Raw genomic sequence first — 21,912 nt, forward strand, 5'->3', positions numbered from 1 at the left:
GACAGTTTTGTATACATTTTCTTCTGGCCTGGATTTTAATTGGATTGGTAGATAGGTTTGGTAGTGGGATCTGCCAGTTCACACCCTTCCGGCACAGGTATTCCCTTTCACCTGAGGTGATCGCAGGTGAGGGCTACTCTAATCAAGGAGGCATAAAATCAACCCTCTGTGTGTTAGGCCTCATGCACACGACCGTTGTGTGCATCCGTGGCCGTTGTGCCGTTTTCCGTTTTTTTTCGCAGACCCAATTTTTTTGACTTTCAATGGGTCCATGGAAAAATCGGAAAATGCACCGTTTTGCAGCCGAGACTGTGATCCGTGTATCCTGTCCGTCAAAAAAATACCTGTCCTATTTTTTTGACGGACAACAGGTTCACAGACCCATTCAAGTCAATGGGTCCCTGAAAGAACACGGATGCACACAAGATTGGCATCCGAGTCCGTGATCCATAGCCGTAGGTTACTTTCATACAGACGGATCCGAAGATCCGTCTGCATAAAAGCTTTTTCATAGCTGAGTTTTCACTTCGTGAAAACTCAGATCCGACAGTATATTCTAACACAGAGGCGTTCCCATGGTGATGGGGACGCTTCTAGTTAGAATATACAACGAACTGTGTACATGACTGCCCCCTGCTGCCTGGCAGCACCCGATCTCTTACAGGGGGCTGTGATCCGTACAATTAACCCCTTCAGGTGCTGCACCTGAAGGGGTTAATTGTGCTATCATAGCCCCCTGTAAGAGATCCGGGGCTGCCAGGCAGCAGGGGGCAGACCCCCCTCCCTCCCCAGTTTAAATTTCATTGGTGGCCAGTGCGCCCGCCCTCCCTCCCTCTATTGTAATGATAACATTGGTGGCACAGTGTGCGCCCCCCCTGCCCCCTCCTCCCTCCCTCTATTGTAATAATAGCATAGGTGGCACAGTATGCGGCCCCCCCTCCCTCCCTCTATTGCATTAACATTGGTAGCAGTGTGCGCCCCCCCTCCTCCCTCTATTGTTTTAATACATTGGTGGCAGTGTGCGCCCCCCCCCCTTCCTCCCTCTATTCTTTTAATACATTGGTGGCAGTGTGCGGCCTCTCCTCTTCATTGGTGGCAGCGGAGTTCCGATCGGAGTCCCAGTTTAATCGCTGGGGCTCCGATCGGTAACCATGGCAACAAGGACGCTACTGCAGTCCTGGTTGCCATGGTTACTTAGCCTTAGCAATAGTAGAAGATTCATACTTACCTGCTGGCTGCTGCGATGTCTGCGTCCGGCCGGGAGCTCCTTCTACTGGTGACAGCAATGCGCCGCACAGACCTGTCACTTACCAGTAGGAGTAGCTCCCGGCCGGACACAGAGATCGCAGTAGCCAGGTAAGTATGATGCTTCTACTCCGCTGCCACCAATGATCGAGGGGATGGGGGGGCGCACACTGCCACCAATGCTATTATTACAATAGAGGGAGGGGGGGGGGCGCACACTGCCACCAATGCTATTATTACAATAGAGGGAGGGAGGGGGGGGGCGCACACTGCCACCAATGCTATTATTACAATAGAGGGAGGGAGGGGGGGCGCACACTGCCACCAATGCTATTATTACAATAGAGGGAGGGGGGGGGCGGGGGCGCACACTGCCACCAATGCTATTATTACAATAGAGGGCGGGGGGAGGGGGCGCACACTGGCCACCAACAAGTTAACTACAGGGGAGGGGGGGGGGCCCACTGGCCACCAATGAGTTAAAAACAGGGTGGGGGGGTCTGCCCCCTGCTGCCTGGCAGCACCTGCCAGACAGCAGGGGGCAGTCATGTACACAGTTTTTTTGTATATTCTAACCTGAAGCGTCCCCATCACCATGGGAACGCCTCTGTGTTAGAATATACTGTCGGATCTGAGTTTCACGATGTAGCTCATATCCGACAGTATATTCTAACATAGAGGCGTTCCCATGGTGATGGGGACGCTTCAAGTTAAAATATACCATTGGATTGGAGAAAACTCCAATCCGATGGTATAAAAGAACTCCAGACTTTACATTGAAAGTCAATGGGGACGGATCCGTTTGAAATGGCACCATATTGTGTCAATGTCAAACGGATCCGTCCCCATTGACTTGCATTGTAATTCAGGACGGATCCGTTTGGCTCCGCACGGCCAGGCGGACACCAAAACGACTTTTTTTTCATGTCCGTGGATCCTCCAAAAATCAAGGAAGACCCACGGATGAAAAAACGGTCACGGATCACGGACCTACGGACCCCGTTTTTGCAGACCTTAAAAAAAAACGGTCGTGTGCATGAGGCCTTAGTCTGGGGAGAAAGTGATTTGGAACAGAGACCTGCAGAGGCTCTGAGTGGTCTCAGCCAGGAGGTTGAGGGGCCACAAGGCTATGTGATAGCCCGAAGTTTGGGGGACCCAGCTACACCTGTTTGGGCTGAGAATGCCGCATCTGATCACGTGTGTGTGAACGGGCAGGAGTTATTTTGGTTGCTGTATGGTGCTAAAGTGCTAGAAAATAAAGCATCATTTGGACTTCAATCCTGTTGTCTGCGAGAAATCTGTGATTGAGACCCCCTGAGAGATAGCAATCCCTTACAATGTTCTAAAGCCTTTTTTATCATGTATTAGTGGCAAAAGAAAAATATATTTGCCATTCAGCGGTTCAGTTATGTTATAAAGCCCCTTTTGTCGTGTAATAGTGGCAAAATAAAAATATATTTGCTGTTCAGCGGTGCAGTTTTATGTTCTAACATAAATAAGGGGTATCAGGGTACATTATACAGGGGTAATATAAGGTATATTATCCCCTGTATAATGTCCCCTGATACCCCTCCTCAGTTATATTACCCCATTTATAATTTACCCTGATACTCCTTAGTTATATTATCCCCTGTATAATGTCCCCTGATAGCCCTCCTCAGTTATATTATCACCTGTATAATGTCCCCTTATACCCCTCGTCAGTTATATTACCCCCTGTATAATTTACCCTGATACCTCTTGTAACCCTTATAACTGAGGAGTATCAGGGTACATTATACAGGGGGTAAGATAACTGAGTGGGTAGCAGGGAACATACTTATGCGTTATACTGTAATATAATGTATTATGGTAGGGTGACCTACTAGGGTTTCAGCCAGCCAAGGAAAGCAGAGTTCTTGTAGTTAATCCGGACTGGAGTGAGCAGTTTGGCACCTTGAATAAACACTACACTATCACACCGCTGCCACCTTTACTAGCAGGCACGTGGGCCGGCATGTGCAGTACGCAGCCCTGCAGGGTATTGCGATGGTGAGGTCACGGTTACTCTGGGTTACTCACAGTTTCTTGAAAGACCCTGGGCAGGCGTACAACAGTGATGGAGAGGCTGGCACAGGAGACCTCTTGGGCACTCTCAGTGTATAGGGACCAGGCCTGATGGTAGATGAGGTGCCCTGGATGTTTCAGGTGTTTAATGTGTCGGGGGCAAGGTCTCTTTAAGATTCGTGACGCCAGTGCCAGTAACGGTGGCACACCGATTTATTATAGGAATAATTGAGGAACACAATGTTATGGTGAACCAAAACTTCCTTTTACTTGAAACAATTAACTTTGTACAGTCTGGGTTCAGTTCCACATACAATCCGGTTGTTACAAGCAAGCTTTCACAAATGGCAGGCACAATGTTCTTGCTTTAGGTAAAGTCCTTCTGCCCTTCAGCCCTCAGGTTGGCTGGAAACACTTTGGCTCTGCTCTGCTCTGGTGATGGGAACTTCAGGTTTCTCTCAGGAGGCAACTTCTTCCCCTGGTGGCAACTAGAAGCCTGGGCCGTCTTAGCTGCATGTCAGGAGGTGGCCCTCAGCTCTCTCTGGCTAAAGTGCACACTCTGTTCCTCACTACACAACCCTCTTCCCTGCACAGGACCTGACTATTTATACTAAGGGTTCCCTAGCTCCCTCTACTGTCCAGGAGGAGGAACTACACCCTGATAGGCCTGATACACAGATACACAGGGAAAATATACATAAAACATAGCAATAGACATTAAAATGTAATGTAAAATGCAATGCCACTGTTCCTCAGGAGTTGGAGAACAACATGGCCCAATTGAGCCTTGCGCAGTGCCCACATTTACCTAGTGGGACACTACACATGTATGTAGCTTCAGGCGGCTCTTCCTTCCATGTCAACTCTGCTGCGTGCCGCCCAGACGGCACCACTCCCAGCCTGCGCCTGCACGCACCCACACAGCTCTGCCTCTGCCCCCTATGTGAATTACTTAGCCGCCGCCTACCAGCAGGCTGCAGCACGATGGTATTTTAATTTACAATGCAGCGGCCAGCGCGTTAAATTGGAATCAGCAGGCGGGGGCAAGGAATAGCATGGGGGGAAAATTGCCCCCCCTTGCCCCCCTGTAGCGACTCCAATGTTTGTTAGGGAAAATTTTATTCTGTGTCACTCTGAGAGTCACAACAAATTTTAAACAAATTCTACATCACTGCGCAGTGCAACAAAATTTTAACCCTTGTGGATCCCTCCACATGGTCTGGGATCCCTCCATACTATGAACCTAATGGTATTTTGCTTTCAAAATATATTAGTGTTAAAACCAGATGGGCTGAACATGGTGGATGGATGAAACATAGCCGCTGGATTATTACCATAAGGGACAGGAGCATGAAAACTAGCATCCATATAGGATGGTGACAAAACAGGGGCTGTTGCTGGTATGGGGTAATGGCATCTGAAGGGTTATGAGAGAGAGACCACCATTACCGTCGGTCACGGATATTAGTGCCGTGTGTCTGCTCTTTGAAAAAGCCGACATAACTATATTGTAGCCAATCAACAGCCTTTACACTGAGAGGCCTGGGTATACCTGATTTATAGTGATTCGTGACAAACTAATTCATACCAAATCAAATTTATTGTAGAAGTTGGCAAATCGGCCAAATTGAATTTTTCAAAAGTTTGCTCATCTTTAACCCCTTAAGGGCTCGGCCCTATTTCAACTTACAGACTTGGCCATTTTTTGCAAATCTGACCAGTGTCACTTTAAGTGCTGATAACTTTAAAATGCTTTGACTTATCCAGGCCATTCTGAGATTGTTTTTTTTGTCACATATTGTACTTCATGACACTGGTAAAATAAAGTAAAAATTAATATATTTTTATTCATAAAAAAATACCAAATTTACAAAAAAATTGTAACAAAAATTGCAAATTTCCAAGTTTCAATTTCTCTACTTCTATAATACATAGTAATACCTCCAAAAATAGTTATTACTTTACATTCCCTATTGTCTATTTCATGTTTGGATCATTTTTTTTTTTTTTTGGGAGATGTTACAAGGCTTAGAAGTTTAGAAGCAAATCTTGAAATGTTTCTGAAATTTTAAAAAACCCAATTTTTAGGGACCAGTTCAGTATGAAGTCACTTTGCGAGGCTTACATGATAGAAACCACCCCAAAATGACCCCATTCTATAAACTACACCCCTCAGGGTATTCAAAACTGATTTTTACAAACCTTGTTAACCCTTTTCCAAGAATTTATGGAAAATAGAGATACAATTTCAAAATTTCACTTTTTTGGCAGATTTTCCATTTTAATATTTTTTTTTTCAGTTACAAAGCAAGGGTTAACAGCCAAACTCAATCAGAAGGAAAGGAATGCCATATGGTTTTTGGAAGGCAGATTTTGCTGGACTGTTTTTTTTTTTACACCATGTCCCATTTGAAGCTCCCCTGATGCACGCGTATAGTAGAAACTCCATAAAAGTGACCCCATCTAAGAAATTACACCCCTCAAGGTATTCAAAACAGATTTTACTAACGTTGTTAACCCTTTAGGTGTTCCACAAGAGTTATTGGCAAATGGAGATAACATTTCAGAATTTTTTTATTTTTGGCAAATTTTCTATTTTTATCCATTTTTCCCAGTAACAAAGCAAGGGTTAACAGCCTTTTTTTTTTTTTTTTTTTCATCTGACAGGTTAGATCATGTGATATTTTTTTAGACCAGGTTGTCACGGATGCGGTGATACCTAATATGTATACTTTATTTATGTAGGTTTTACACAATGAACCAAAAAAAATCTGGTTTAGTGTTTCCATATTCTGAGAGACATACTTTTTTCAGTTTTTGGGCGATTACCTTGGGTAGGGTATGATTTTTGCGGGATGAGATGACTGTTTTATTAGCACTATTTTGGGGTGCGTGTGACTTTTTGATCACTTGCTATTACACTTTTTGTGATGTAAGGTGACAAAAAATGGTTTATTTAGCACAGTTTTTATTTTAAATTTTTTACGGTGTTCATCTGAGGGGTTAGGCCATGTGATATTTTTAGAGCCGGTCGATACGGACACGGCGATACCGTATTTTTCGCCCCATAAGACGCACTTTTTCTTCCCAAAAATGGGAGGAAAATGCCCCTGCGTCTTATGGGGCGAATGCTGACAGTTTAACATCACTGGACGCGATGTACGGAGCGGGGGCCGGGGAAGGGACTGGGAGGAGGAGCTGGGGGCTGGCAATAGCGGTGGGGCGGGGCGGTCACTGTACTATAGCCCCGCCCCACCGCTTCGGTATACTAATATAAAATGTATTATTGAATTAAAAGTTATTAAACATGCCCCCCTCACTCCTAATAGTACCGTATATCCTAATTTCTTCTGTATAATGCCGGCAGGCAGGCCGGGCGGCCGGCGCGTCACTCACTGCTGTCACGTGCCTGCGCCGCCTGCTTTATGAATGAAGCAGGTGGCGCAGACAAGTGACGTCACTAAGGGACGCCCTGGCCGCCCGGCCCGCCTGCCGGCATTATACAGAAGAAATTCGGATATACGGTACTATTAGGAGTGAGGGGGGCATGTTTAATAACTTTTAATTCAATAATACATTTTATATTTGTATGCGGCGGCGGCGGGGGGGGTGCACACGGAATCTGTGGATGGCACAGTTAAGGGATGGGGGTCTGTGGATGGCACTGTTATGGGCTGGGGGGGCACTGTGGATGGCACTGTTATGGGGTGGGGGGGGTCTGTGGATGGCCCATATATAACAGTGCCATCCACAGATCGCCCCCCCTGTAACAGTGCCAGCCACAGATCGCCCCCCCTGTAACAGTGCAAGCCACAGATCCCCCCATAACAGTGTCCGTCATCCACAGATCCCCCCATAAGTGTCCGTCATCCACAGATCCCACCATAAGTGTCCGTCATCCACAGATCCCCCATAAGTGTCCGTCATCCACAGATCCCCCCATAAGTGTCCGTCATCCACAGATCCCCCCATAAGTGTCCGTCATCCACAGATCCCCCCATAAGTGTCCGTCATCCACAGATCCCCCCATAAGTGTCCGTCATCCACAGATCCCCCCATAACAGTGTCCGTCATCCACAGATCCCCCCCATAACAGTGTCCGTCATCCACAGATCCCCCCATAACAGTGTCCGTCATCCACAGACCACCATTAGTTCCAAACCCACCAAAAGCACACCTTTTTGGTTAAAAAAAAATTGTTTCTTATTTTCCTCCCCAAAAACCTAGGTGCGTCTTATGGGCCAGTGCGTCTTATAGGGCGAAAAATACGGTACCTAATATAAATACTTTATTTATTTATTTTTATTTATGTAAGTTTTGCACAATAACAGCTTTTTTAAAACAAAAAAAAATATGTTTTACTGTCTCCATATTCTGAGCCATATTTTTTTTTTTTTTTGGGCGATTTTCTCAGGTAGTGGCTCATTTTTTGCGGGATGAGGTGACGGTTAGTTTGGTACTATTTTGGTGGGCAAACACCTTTTTATCGCTTGCTGTTGTACTTTTTGTGATGTAAGGTGACAAAAAATGGTTTATTTAGCAGTTTTTATTTTGTATTTTTTTACGATGTTCATCTGAAGGGTTAGGTCATGTGATATGTTTATAGAGCTGATTGATATAGACGCGGCAATACCTAATATGTATACTTTTTTTCCCTCTATATTTTACCAATTTTTTTTTAACTTTATTTGAAACTTTGAATTTTTTGGGGGAAAAATTTAATTTTTTCAACTTTTTTTTTCACTTCATTTTTTTGTCCCACTTTGGGACTTGAACTTTTGGGGGTCTAATCCTTTACAATGCATTCCAATACTTCTGTATGAGTAATACTGTGTGTATTACTCATACAGCTTCCGGCCTGTGAGATCCAGGGGGCTGAATCTCACAGGCTCTTCATCGGAAGGCAGCGCGATGCCTCAGGAAGGCATTGCGCTGCCTTCCATGCCATCGGATCCCCTCCACAGCTCCATGGGGATCCGATGGCACCACCACCTCCGCACCAGGTAAAAGCCGCAAACCGCAGGTCTGAATTGACCTGAAGGTCACAGGACCCCCCCCCCCCCCCACCGTGCATTTAGATGTGGTGCCTGCTCAATGATTTGAGCAGGCACCATGTTCCAATCGGAATTATAGATGACATACCGGTATGTCATGGGTCCTTAAGGACTCGGGAACCATGTTTAATTATTACTGTACACCATTTTATATATTTGGTGCCATGTCATAAAGCAAGGAAAAACTTAAAACTGGGACCAAAACCATCGCAAATGATAAATTCCCCTCTGTATTTGCATATGCAGGCCAGCACTATAATGAGGCAGACCAAGCGGCTGCCATAGGGCGCAGAGACGCCGAGCCAAATGGGGCGGGAAAATGAAACTTTTTTTTTTATAAATCACTTGCACCAGTGATTTTCTGCTGAGCCAATCACTGGCCTGACACAGCTGCAGCCACTAATTGGCTGAGTGGGAAAGGTCCTCAAACTTGTCTGGAGCCCAGAGAGAAAATGCCAGGACCACACAGGAAAAGGGCAGCTGCTGCAGACGGGACCAAGGCCAGGTGAGCATAATGTTTTTTTACACAACATTAATAGAGGGGGGTGACATGGGAGGGGGAAAATGTGCCATAGAGGGGGAGAAATGTGCCATGGAGGGGGTTAAATGTGACATGGAGGGGGATAAATGTGACATGGAGGGGGTGTCACATTTCTCTGCCTCCATGTCACATCACCCACCTGTGTCACATTTCTCCCCCATCCATGTCACATCACTTTCTCTGTGTCACATTTTTCATCCCACCCCATGTCAACTTTCTCCCCCTCCATGTTACATCACCCCTACCGAGATCTGACGGTGGGGGGCGCCAAATTGTAGCTTTGCATGTGTTGGCAAAAATCCTTGCACCGGCCCTGTGCATATGTATCTGTTTCTGTGTATAGTGTACACTGAACATGTTTTAAATGTGTTTATACTTGTCTGTCAATAAGTGTAAAAATGTGTCCTGGCCCCACACACAAATAATAAATAAATAAAAAATTACATAATATATGGTGTGGTATTGGCATCATATCTTTGAGTAATTTTGTTTCTATTACTAGCTCTATGAAGTTAGCTTGGTTCTATTTTCGGTTTTATGCAGTAAGCCTGGTTCCCTTACTATCACTATGCAGTGAGCTAGGTTCTGTTACTCTCTCCACATATTGAGTTTAGTTCTAGTATTGTATCTATATAGTATGTTCTTTCTGTTGTTGCATCTATGCAGTGTTAGGCCTTATGTACACGGCCGTTGCCCGGCTGTGGGCATATTGCGGCCCGCTCACGGATGCGGACTCACTTGAATGGGTTCGCAATCCACAGCCCACGGAAGCACTATGAACACATTACTTATCCCATACGGTAAACATTGTGAAGAAAAATGTATTGCATAGCTCTAAAAAAACACAATAATATTAATCAGAAAGGCAAATGCACCCCAAAATGCCAGAAATACTACAATTTGTCCCACAAACAAGTTCTCACACAACTCAGCTGAAGAATAAAAATGTTATGGGACAGTAAGACAGAAACAAATGATTTAAAAAATACAGAGAGGAATTTATCACACTCTGCTGTGGGCAGAATTCTGGGGTGCAATCAATCAGATTCCACCTTTCATTTTCCAAAGAAGCTGTCAAAAATATAAGGTGGAATCTGATTGGTTGCTATGGGCAACTAAGCCAGTTCTACTTTACGCCAGTTTGATAAATGACCACGTTTATTTTTACACCACTCACTCCAGTTTTGAAAATTGGGAGTGGGGGTGTGTGGACTTTTTAAAAAGAGTCACAAAAAGGGCAAACTCACTCCAGTAGTGGGGTGGCATATGAAACTGGAGTAGCGTTTCTATACAAAAGTGTTAGGGTAGAGATGCATCACGTGCACTGTTGACTCAAACAAAACTGACTTGAAATATTATCCACATGACAAATTCCCCCAAAGGGCATTATTGTTCCAAAATAAAAAAAATAAAACATAAAAAACTATACAAATTTGATTTCGTACAGACCTACAAAGTTTTCATACAGTGAGGAACAGAAGTATTTGAACACGCTGCGATTTTGCAAGTTCTCCCACTTAGAAAGCATGGAGGGGTCTGAAATTCCCATTGTAGGTGCATTCCCACTCAGAGACAGAATAAAAATAAAAAACAAAATCAGGAAATCACATTGTGGATGATTTTGAAAGAATTTATTTGTCTTGCACTGCTGAACATAAGTATTTGAACACCTGAGAAACAGCAAGAATTCTGGTTCTCAAAGACTTGTTAATGTGCATTTAAAAAGTCCACCTCTACTCCACTCATTACTCTAAAATAGTAGCACTTGTCTGAGCTCTTTAAAGACACCTGTCCACCCCACAGTCAGTCAAACACCAACTACTACCATGGGCAAGACCAAAGAGCTGTCAAAAGACACCAGAGACAAAATTGTGGACCTCCACAAGGCTGGAAAGGACCACTGGGCAATTGCCAAGCAGCTTGGTGAAAATAGATCAACTGTTGGAGCAATTGTTAGAAAATGGAAGAGGCTAAAGACGACTGTCAGTCTCCCTTGGACTGGGGCTCCATGCAAGATCTCACCTCGTCGGGTATCACTGATAATAAGAAAGGTAAGGAATCAGCCCAGAACTACAAGGGGAGGAGCTGGTCAATGAAATGAAGAGAGCTGGGACCACAGTTTCTAAGGTCACTGTCGGTAGAACACTACGTGAGTGCAAGACAAATACATTCTTTCAAAATCATACAATGTGATTACCAGATTTTTTTATTTTTTTTATTTTTTTATTTTTTTTATTCTGTCTCTGAGTGGGAATGCACCTACAATGTGAATTTCAGACCCCTCCATGATTTCTAAGTGGGAGAACTTGCAAAATTGCAGGGTGTTCAAATACTTCTGTTCATCACTGTATCACTCATACTGTACTGTGAACATCATAAAAGCAAAACTCAAAATACAATATTCTCCTTAAAAAAATGCAAAGTTAAATAGACACCTGCTGTATGTCCACCCGGCTGAGGTGTATGCACATGCTCAATTCCATCCTTCAACTGCCTCCTGAGCTGTGATAGGGTGAGTGCTACAGCATAAAGGACACAGCCCCAGAGCTGCAGCAGAAATGACATGCCCCCCGAGCTGCTAGCTTGATATACATTTAGCAGAGCAATTGTGCAGTGAATGGGGAGATTTCTGGATTCATGTAAGGTACAGGGCTTCTTCTAGCTTTGCTGGAAAAGATTGTCATGTATTGTATATCAGATTTTTTTACAGTACATTATAAAGTTTATATATCTACTGTTTAAACATTGAAATTAATAACTGTAAAGTTAAATTACCGATACATTGAGGTGTAGGTTCTGACCATTCTCCTGAACTTTGGCAAAATAGAGAGTTTGATCCTTTTAATTGAAATCCCACTTCACAAGTAAATTCACAAATGGATTTAAACCTGTATTCTCCATATTCATCAGAACAGTTGATGTGGCCATGTGACAAATCTTCTAGAGGTGAGCACGATACAGCTATAATCAAGAGAGAAAAATTTCAATATACAGTATTATTGGAGTTGGGAGGAATTTTTTTATTCCCCTAAAGTGGGGAAAATTGCTTCTACCTCACAGTTTTTTGTTTTGCCTTCCTCTGGATCAACTTGCAGGATAACAGGCCGAACTGGATGGACAAATGTCTTTTTTCGGTCTTATGTACTATGTTACTATTACATGGCTGAGATACAGATCTCATAGACAATGGAGCAGATTCATCAAATACTATCACAGAAACATGCATTCACTAATGAAAATGCCAGTTTTAAAACATAGCACAGAATGCACCGTATTAAGATGTAATTTTTTTTAAATCAAATAATTAAAATAATTCCTCCAAAAGATGCAAAGACAAAAATGGGGTCTTGATAAATAAGTGCTGATCACCAGTATATATTAAATGGTAGAAAATCTCAACATGGTATACTGACCAGGCATGTAAACACAATAGCACAAGGCATAGAGGGTCTCTTTTTGATAACAGTGGGGCCTTATTGACCCTGCAAAGTCCCTAGAACCATAACTCTGCACAGAACCGGATCCTATCCCTGGTCTGTATCCTAAAAAATCTCTACACTAGCCTAACATGTTTCCCGGAAAATGTGTGGTTAATCAGAAGACTAAAGAGGGACAAGTGTGTACATAACAGTCTCAGATACACAACAAATACAAAAAAGGGAATCTATAGCCAATGAAAAGATGCAACATTATAAGAAAAACCAATTGATATGCTTGTAGCATAAATAGCCACAATCACCAAGCCTATATACTGTATATACAGTGTATATAGAAATGAAAAAATAGAAATGGCAGCACCGTCTAAAAAGAAAACAAAAGGGGTAAGCACGACCCCAATATAAACAATCAAGAAGAACGGGCAGCACTCCAAAAGAAATAAAATAAAAATTAAACCTTTTATTCAACCATGTGGAACAAACGACGTTTCGGCTCTACAATAGAGCCTTTCCAAGAGCCGAAACGTCGCTTGTTCCACGTGGGTAAATACAAAGTTTCATTTTATTTATTTTGGAGTGCTGCCCGTTCTTCTTGATTACATATACTGTGTATGTATGTGTATATATATATATATATATATATATATATCCATAGAAAAGGTCAGGCAGCACTCCTCAATATGCAGCTAAAGCTGTGTAGGTGCCCGCGGTAGTCCCTCGATGCAGGACAGGATAAATAGCACAGAAAATCAGCAGCACTCCTTGAAGTAAAAAAAATGTGCAGTTTATTCACACATGTCAGAAAAGTCTTTTCTGACATGTGTGAATAGACTGCACATTTTTTTACTTCAAGGAGTGCTGCGGATTTTCTGTGCTATATATATATATATATATATATATATATATATACACACACATACACACACACACACACACACACAGGTGAAACTCAAAATTTGAATATTGTGCAAAAGTTTATTTATTTCAGTAATGCAACTTAAAAGGTGAACCTAATATGAGATAGTTTCATTACATGCAAAGCGAGATATTTCAAGCCTTTATTTGTTATAATTTGGATGATTATGGCTTACAGCTTATGAAAACCCCCAATTCACAAACTCAGAAAATTAGAATATTGTGAAATGGTTCAATATTCTAGGCTCAAAGTGTCACACTCTAGTCAACTAATTAATCCATAACACCTGCAAAGGGTTCCCGAGCCTTTAAATTGTCTTTCAGTCTGGTTAAGTAGGAATCACGATCATGTGAAAGACTGCTGACCTGACAGTTGTGCAGAAAACCATCATTGACACCCTTGAGGGAAAGCCTCAAAAGGTATTTACAAAAGAAGTTAGATGTTCCCAAAGTGCTGTATCAAAGCACATTAATAGAAAGTTATGTGGAAGGGACAAGTGTGGATGAAAAAGGTGCATAAGCAGCAGGTATGACTGCAGCCTGGAGAGGATTGTCAGGAAAAGGCCATTCAAAAGTGTTAGGGACTTTCACAAGGAGTGGACTGAGGCTGGAGTTAGTGCATCAAGAGCCACCACACACAGATGGCTCCTGGAAATGGGCTTCAAATGTTGCATTCCTCTTGTCAAGCCTCTTCTGAACAACAAACAACATCAGAAGCGTCTTACCTGGGCTAAAGAAAAAAATAACTGGTCTGTTGCTCATTGGTCCAAAGTCCTCTTTTCTGATGAGAGCAAATTTTGCATCTCATTTGGAAACCAAGGACCCAGAGTCTGGAGAAAGCATAGAGAGCCACACAATGCAAGATGTTTGAAGTCCACTGTGAAGCTTCCATAGTCTGTGTTGATTTTGGGAGCCATGTAGAGTTGAGCGGACACCTGGATGTAAGGGTTCGGCCGAAATTCACAAAAAAGTTTGAGTTCGGGACTGAACTTGACCCCGAACCCAAACTCCTGTGAAGTCAAAGGGGACCCAAACTTTTGAGCACTAAAATGGCTGTAAAAATGTCATGGAAAGGGCTAGAGGGCTGCAAATGGCATCAAAATGTGGTTATAAGCATGGCAAGTGCTTTGAAAACAAATGTGGATAGTGAAATGACTTTAAATAACATAAAATATGTAAAAATAATAATAATCTTGATCTAGGAGGACGAGGTCCATATGGAGTAGAAGGTTGAGGAGGCGGTGGATGTGGCAGTGTAGGTGGAGGAGGTAGCCTACACTGCTTTTTGGTTTTAAATTTATTAATATTTGTTTAAATTAGGGTACTCCCCAAAACATTGCGAAATACAAAGTGTGATAAACCGCTCCAGTCGTGCTAAACACACGTTCAGACAATACACTGGCTGCAGGGCAGGCCAGCACCTCCAAGGCGTAAAGGGCAAGCTCAGGCCATGTGCCCAACTTGGAGAGCCAGAAGTTGCAGGGGGCAGAACCATCAGTCAGTTCGTGTAGGCATGTGCAAACATACTGCCCCACCATGTCGCACGTCCCTGTGATGTTCACGATCCAATTGGATATCTGCTCTATCAACTTTCGTTGCCTACGGCGCCTACCATGTTGATCACGGTTAGCGCGAATCATGGTTCCACAACGGAGAGGGAGCATAAGAAAGAGAGACCACATCCAAGGGAGATGAAAGGATGAAATTTAATTGTGATCGAGGGAAATGTGGGAGAAGCTATTAAAACGGAAGAATTGAAGGAAAGGAGGGGGCGCGCGGCAATTACCCACTCCCGACTCGGGGAGGTAGTGACGATAAATAACAATAAAGGACTCTTAAGATGCCCTGTTATTTGAATGATTAATTAAAAATTACAGGGATTGTCACTGTGGTATTTTGGATTAGGAAATGTTAGACAGGAGAGGCCCTGCTGCCGCTTTGTTGACTCTAGATAACTTCTGCCTGATCGCACGTTCCTGTGACTGTCATGGAACCATGAACCAGACGTACAACAAGTGATGAGTGGAAATAAGAAGGCTTTATTGAAAATAAAGCTGTAAGGCAAAAGTCCAAACGGATGGCTAAACCGAAGCAGGGTCTTGCGAAACCAGAGATCAGGAACCAGAAGGGTAGTCAGATGAAGCCAGGATCAGGAATCAGCAGGGTAGTCAGACGAAGCCAGGATCAGGAACCAGAAGCAGCAGCAGTCTTAGAAGCATGTGAGCACAGGAGGACCAAGCAAGGAACTGAAGCCACAGACCTCCTATATATATGAGCTAGGCATCCAGCTCCTCCCAGTGGGAAGGAGGAGCCGCAGGGTGGGAGGCTACAAGAAAACCCAGAAACCAAGATGGCCGCCAGCACATGTCAAACGAAGGAGAACAGCAAGGAGGTAAGACCATGACAGTGACGTCCAGAATCTATTTGGATATCTTCTCTATCAACTTTCAAAGTTCTTTTCTGAGCCTACCGTGTTGATCACGGTTATCGGTGAATCAGGGTTCAATGCCAGAGAGGGAGCGTGAGAAAGGGAGACCTCATCCAAGGGAGTTCAATGGCTGCAATGGGATGAAGCGCAAATGTGGGACAAATTATTAAAGCAGAGATTTCGCCCATTATCGCACACAACCAGGTCGGGCTTGAGACTCCCTGGCACCAACCACTCATTGGTCTGTTGTTCAAGGCCCGTCCACAGATCCTGCGCGGTGTGGGGTTTGTCCCCCAAACAGATACGTTTTAAAACTGCCTGCTGTCGTTTACCCCTGGCTGCGCTGAAGTTGGTGATGAAGGTGTTACGCTGACCGGATGAGGAGCCGGTAGAAGATGAGGAAGCAGAGTAGGAGGAGGAAGCAACAGGAGGCAAACTGAAGCGCCCTGCAATCCTCGGTGGTGGAAGGACATGCGGCAAACTGCTATCCGCCTCAGGCCAAGCCGCCGCTGCATTTATCCAGTGTGCTGTTATAGAGATATATAACGTCCCTGACCATGCTTACTGGTCCACGTATCCGTAGTGAGGTGCACCTTGTCACAGATGGCGTTGCACAGTGCACACCTGATTTTGTCCCCCACTTGGTTGTGCAGGGAAGGGATGGCATGCCTGGAAAAGTAGTGGCGGCTAAAAATTTCATATCTGTTCGTTGTGGGTATAGTGTAATTATTTTCTATATCTACATGTGTATCTTTTATTTCACATGGTTTTCGTGTTTTTAGTTGTTTGTGATTCTTCTCTTCTATTTGTGGATTTTTGAACTTATTATCGGACTTTTGTATATTATATGCTTTCTTTGTTTTTTCCATAATAATATCATGCTCTATTTTGTCTAAATTCTTGCACAATCGCTCTTGTAAGAATGTAAATTCATCATTCTTTGGCAACTTATCAATCACAATTTTCATCTGTTCTATCTGTTGTGTGATACATTCAAGTATGCCTTGTCTCCATTTCACGATCATCTCCATTAGTACAATGGTTTGTGCTCGTAGAAAGGAGTTCCATTCTCGTTCAAATTCTTCATTATATAGGTCTTGAGCTGGAATCTTTGACAAAAGTAGTCCTTTTGGGATATTTCCTCAAGCTCCTTGAATGTATCAGACATCAATCTTTCTTGTTGAATCATATTAATTTCATCAGAATTGTCAAACAAGTACGATTCTGCTAAGAAACGTTTTTGTTCGATGTGACTCCAGATGTCCATTTCAACTTGGTGGGGAGCTCAAAACCAGAGTAGGGCAACGGTAAGTATGTAAGATATATCGGAATGGCTCACCCTCCAAGTTGTAATGAAAGAGGGTGCACCCCCTAAAAAGGTTACCCCAAACCTTAGAAGGAGATAATATGTACAATAGGATAAGAGGGGCACACCTACATCTAATTCACATCGACCACTAGACAGTAATATATTATTGAATTAAAATTTATTAAATATACATACGGTACCTAATAAGTCTAAAATACATAAAGAAATACCAATACTAAACTAAATAAAAATTGCAGGAGAACATATATATCTGTTGATATTAGAATTTAAAAACATCTATGTATATAGTAAGGTACGATTTAAACAAATTGGTTTGACTGGTTGGTACATACAGGGAGTGCAGAATTATTAGGCAAGTTGTATTTTTGAGGATTAATTTTATTATTGAACAACAACCATGTTCTCAATGAACCCAAAAAACTCATTAATATCAAAGCTGAATATTTTTGGAAGTAGTTTTTAGTTTGTTTTTAGTTTTAGCTATTTTAGGGGGATATCTGTGTGTGCAGGTGACTATTACTGTACATAATTATTAGGCAACTTAACAAAAAACAAATATATACCCATTTCAATTATTTATTTTTACCAGTGAAACCAATATAACATCTCAACATTCACAAATATACATTTATGACATTCAAAAATAAAACAAAAACAAATCAGTGACCAATATAGCCACCTTTCTTTGCAAGGACACTCAAAAGCCTGCCATCCATCGATTCTGTCAGTGTTTTGATCTGTTCACCATCAACATTGCGTGCAGCAGCAACCACAGCCTCCCAGACACTGTTCAGAGAGGTGTACTGTTTTCCCTCCTTGTAAATCTCACATTTGATGATGGACCACAGGTTCTCAATGGGGTTCAGATCAGGTGAACAAGGAGGCCATGTCATTAGATTTTCTTCTTTTATACCCTTTCTTGCCAGCCACGTTGTGGAGTACTTGGAAGCGTGTGATGGAGCATTGTCCTGCATGAAAATCATGTTTTTCTTACCTTGCAGACTTCTTCCTGTACCACTGCTTGAAGAAGGTGTCTTCCAGAAACTGGAAGTAGGACTGGGAGTTGAGCTTGACTCCATCCTCAACCCAAAAAGGCCCCACAAGCTCATCTTTGATCATACCAGCCCAAACCAGTACTCCACCTCCACCTTGCTGGCGTCTGAGTCGGACTGGAGCTCTCTGCCCTTTACCAATCCAGCCATCTGGCCCATCAAGACTCACTCTCATTTCATCAGTCCATAAAACCTTAGAAAAATCAGTCTTGAGATATTTCTTGGCCCAGTCTTGACGTTTCAGCTTGTGTGTCTTGTTCAGTGGTGGTCATCTTTCAGCCTTTCTTACCTTGGCCATGTGTCTGAGTATTGCACACCTTGTGTTTTTGGGCACTCCAGTGATGTTGCAGCTCTGAAATATGGCCAAACTGGTGGCAAGTGGCATCTTGGCAGCTGCACGCTTCACTTTTCTCAGTTCATGGGCAGTTATTTTGCTCCTTGGTTTTTCCACACGCTTCTTGCGACCCTGTTGACTATTTTGAATGAAACGCTTGATTGTTCGATGATCACGCTTCAGAAGCTTTGCAATTTTAAGAGTGCTGCATCCCTCTGCAAGATATTTTACTATTTTTGACTTTTCTGAGCCTGTCAAGTCCTTCTTTTGACCCATTTTGCCAAAGGAAAGGAAGTTGCCTAATAATTATGCACACCTGATATAGGGTGTTGATGTCATTAGAGCACACCCCTTCTCATTACAGAGATGCACATCACCTAATATGCTTAATTGGTAGTAGGCTTTCGAGCCTATACAGCTTGGAGTAAGACAACATGCATAAAGAGGATGATGTGGTCAAAATACTAATTTGCCTAATAATTCTGCACGTAGTGTATACTTTGAGATCGTCTCAAGAACGCATGGTCTGGAAGCAGACATACGCATAAGTATAGAGACCCATGTGTCCACACTTTGTGGAAACAACCAATTATCAACCAGCCAACACACAACTTACCTAGGGAGAACGAAATACTATTAACCCTACGTTCCAATTAGACAGGTCCAGCTTTTTAATTATAAGCCTCCACATATATATACATGGCTATAATATACGGTATTACCTTGCCAGATATATAAAATGCTATGGGAAGGATGTATAAATATTTTAGGAGCATGTTTTATTGCATTTAAAGAATGTGGAAATGGCGATTATAAAAATTATGGCATCTGAAAATCGCAGTAAGAACCGCATTTGAAAATTGCAATGAAATAAATGTAAATGAACAAACAGCAGTTGAACATTTAGATATATACTTTTTGCTTTTAGATATATTTTATATATATATATTGAGGATTTTATAATATAAATGTATGATTAGAGTGGTTTTAAAACATAATGGTTTAAAATTATAGTTGTTTAAATATATAAGAGGTAATATTATATATACAAAATTACTATTTGGTTATTTTTATCTTATGTTCATAAAAGTTCTGCAAAAATGGTATATTTAGGAACCACTACTATTATTGTCTAGTTTTATACTATGCACATATATTTTTGCAATACTGTGACTAAGAGGTTAAATGACCAGCTATGCTGGACGTCAGCTCTCAGGCGTTTCATTAAATGATGCAATAGCTCTAAATGGGTAATGGATGTAGTCCTATATAAAGAGGCAAACAACAGATGAGACTTGACCACTGAGGAAGGAGTCGTGTTAACTCCGAAATGCGTATGGTGTAGACAAGTCTCAACGGAAAGAAGGAAACCGCAACATCATTTGCGCATCTTAACCGAATTTGCAACTAATCCGTAAAGAAACGAAAGTCCTGCCGTGTAAAAAAGATACAAAGCAATGGCAAATTTCTAGTAGGGCCGAATTCATACTGACCCTAGCTTATCAAACGGACTGTTTCTTTTTTTTGTGCAAGTTCATTCAGTGCAAGCTTATAACTCAGGATAAAGTAGATTGGAGGTACAATCATCTGCGCTGACAACACGTGGGACGTCACGCTAAGCGCAACGATCCGAACACTTCACCGCCTCTACAAACAGTGAGTACTTGCTATACTGTATCACAGTGTACTAGCGGAGCTACAACTGCGAAACAAAGCTACCATTACGAAAAGGAATGTATGCAATCATGCGCAAAGGATAAAATAATAATAATAATAATAATAATCCTATATTGAAAGATTAACGCATCCATTTTTATTTTATTTTTCTCTCTTGGAAGAATCGCATACCGCGGACCAATATAGTGACTGCATTCTTATCCACTATATTGAGCCTCAGCATTTCCACTAGAGACATTTAACCACCAAGAACTTAGTGCATGACGTTATTAACCCTTAGCACGACTGCACTTTATCTGTAATGGTATTTCTTTATGTATTTTAGACTTATTAGGTACCGTATGTATATATAATAAATTTTAATTCAATAATATATTACTGTCTAGTGGTCGATGTGAATTAGATGTAGGTGTGCCCCTCTTATCCTATTGTACATATTATCTCCTTCTAAGGTTTGGGGTAACCTTTTTAGGGGGTGCACCCTTTTTCATTACAACTTGGAGAGTGAGCCATTTCGATATATCTTACTTTATTTTTTTTCCAATTCTACCCCATTTTGATTTTTTTTTACTTCTTCCCACTACATTTTATGCCATAATTAAGGGTGGCATTAAAAATTACAACTTGTCCAGAAAAAAACTAAGCCCTCAAACAGCTATGTGACTGGAAATATAAAAAAGTTATAGCTCAAGGAAAATAGAGAAGAAAAATGAAAACACAAAAATGAAAAAAAAAAAAAAAAAAAAATGATATCCTAAGGGTTAAGGAGATGGGGTACTGTGGAGGTCACTAATAAAGGGACGGCCACTGTGGAGGTCACTGTTAAAGGGGTAGGCTGCTGTGGAGGTTAGTGTTAACCCTTTTAGGACCGGAGTTTTTTTTTACTCTAGCGTTTTTGTCTTGCGCTTCCTGCCTTTCCAGAGCCATAACTTTTTTACTTGTCTGTTTACATAGCCATATGAGGGCTTATTTTTTGCCGACAAGTTGTACTTTCCAACGCCACCATTTAATATTGCATATGATGTTGTGGGAAGCGGGAAAAAAATTCTAAATGGGGTAAAATTGCAAAAAAATGTGATTCCACCAAAGTTTACTGTTTTTGTTTTATTACGACGTTCGATGTATGATAAAACTGACCAGTTACTTTTATTCTACAGGTCAATATGAATCTTGTGATACCCTATATATATATATATATATATATATATATATATATATATATATAGAGACAGTGAAAGATCAGAGCAGCACTCCAGATGGTAAATGTATGGGTGCCCGCGGTGAACGCACCTTACCAAGGTGTAAATTTAAAATGAATGAAAGACACCGCAGCACTCCGTTTGGTGAAAAAAAGTGAGACCCTTTATTCACCTGTGCGACGTTTCGGTCCGCTCATTGGGACCATTCTCAAGCATTGCTTGAGAATGGTCCCAATGAGCGGACCGAAACGTCGCACAGGTGAATAAAGGGTCTCACTTTTTTTCACCAAACGGAGTGCTGCGGTGTCTTTCATTTATTATATATATATATATATATATGTATAGTTTTTCTTGCATTTTAATATTGATAATAAAATTAAATAGTGGGAAAAAAATCAGTTTTATTTTTTTTCCCGCCATATTTTGACCTTCATTTCAACTTTTTTGTAATTATGTGTATGGAGATGTATGGGAACTCATTTTTTGCGGGGCAATCTTATCTTTTTATTGATACCATTCTGGGGTGTGCATGACATTTTGATCACTATTTATTAATTTTTTTGTACAAAAATGAAGCGACCAAAAACGACGAATCGGCCATTTGGACGCTTTTTTCCGTTTTGCTGTTTGCCGTATGGGGAATATATTTTAATA

The 21,912-nt window shown here is 41.9% G+C and overlaps 1 protein-coding gene across 1 annotated transcript in view; it reads right to left on the reverse strand.

The window, feature by feature from the left end:
• LOC122944185 (L-selectin-like) overlaps positions 1–21,912 on the reverse strand; it is a 760,442-nt gene that overhangs the window by 328,022 nt on the left and 410,508 nt on the right. Inside the window, exon 6 of the mRNA XM_044302412.1 lies at positions 11,662–11,847. Within this exon, the coding sequence (XP_044158347.1) occupies positions 11,662–11,847 (186 nt within the window). The remainder of the gene's footprint in view (positions 1–11,661; positions 11,848–21,912) is intronic.

Source organism: Bufo gargarizans, chromosome 7 (assembly GCF_014858855.1).
Source record: "Bufo gargarizans isolate SCDJY-AF-19 chromosome 7, ASM1485885v1, whole genome shotgun sequence".
NCBI classification, from domain to species: domain Eukaryota; kingdom Metazoa; phylum Chordata; class Amphibia; order Anura; family Bufonidae; genus Bufo; species Bufo gargarizans.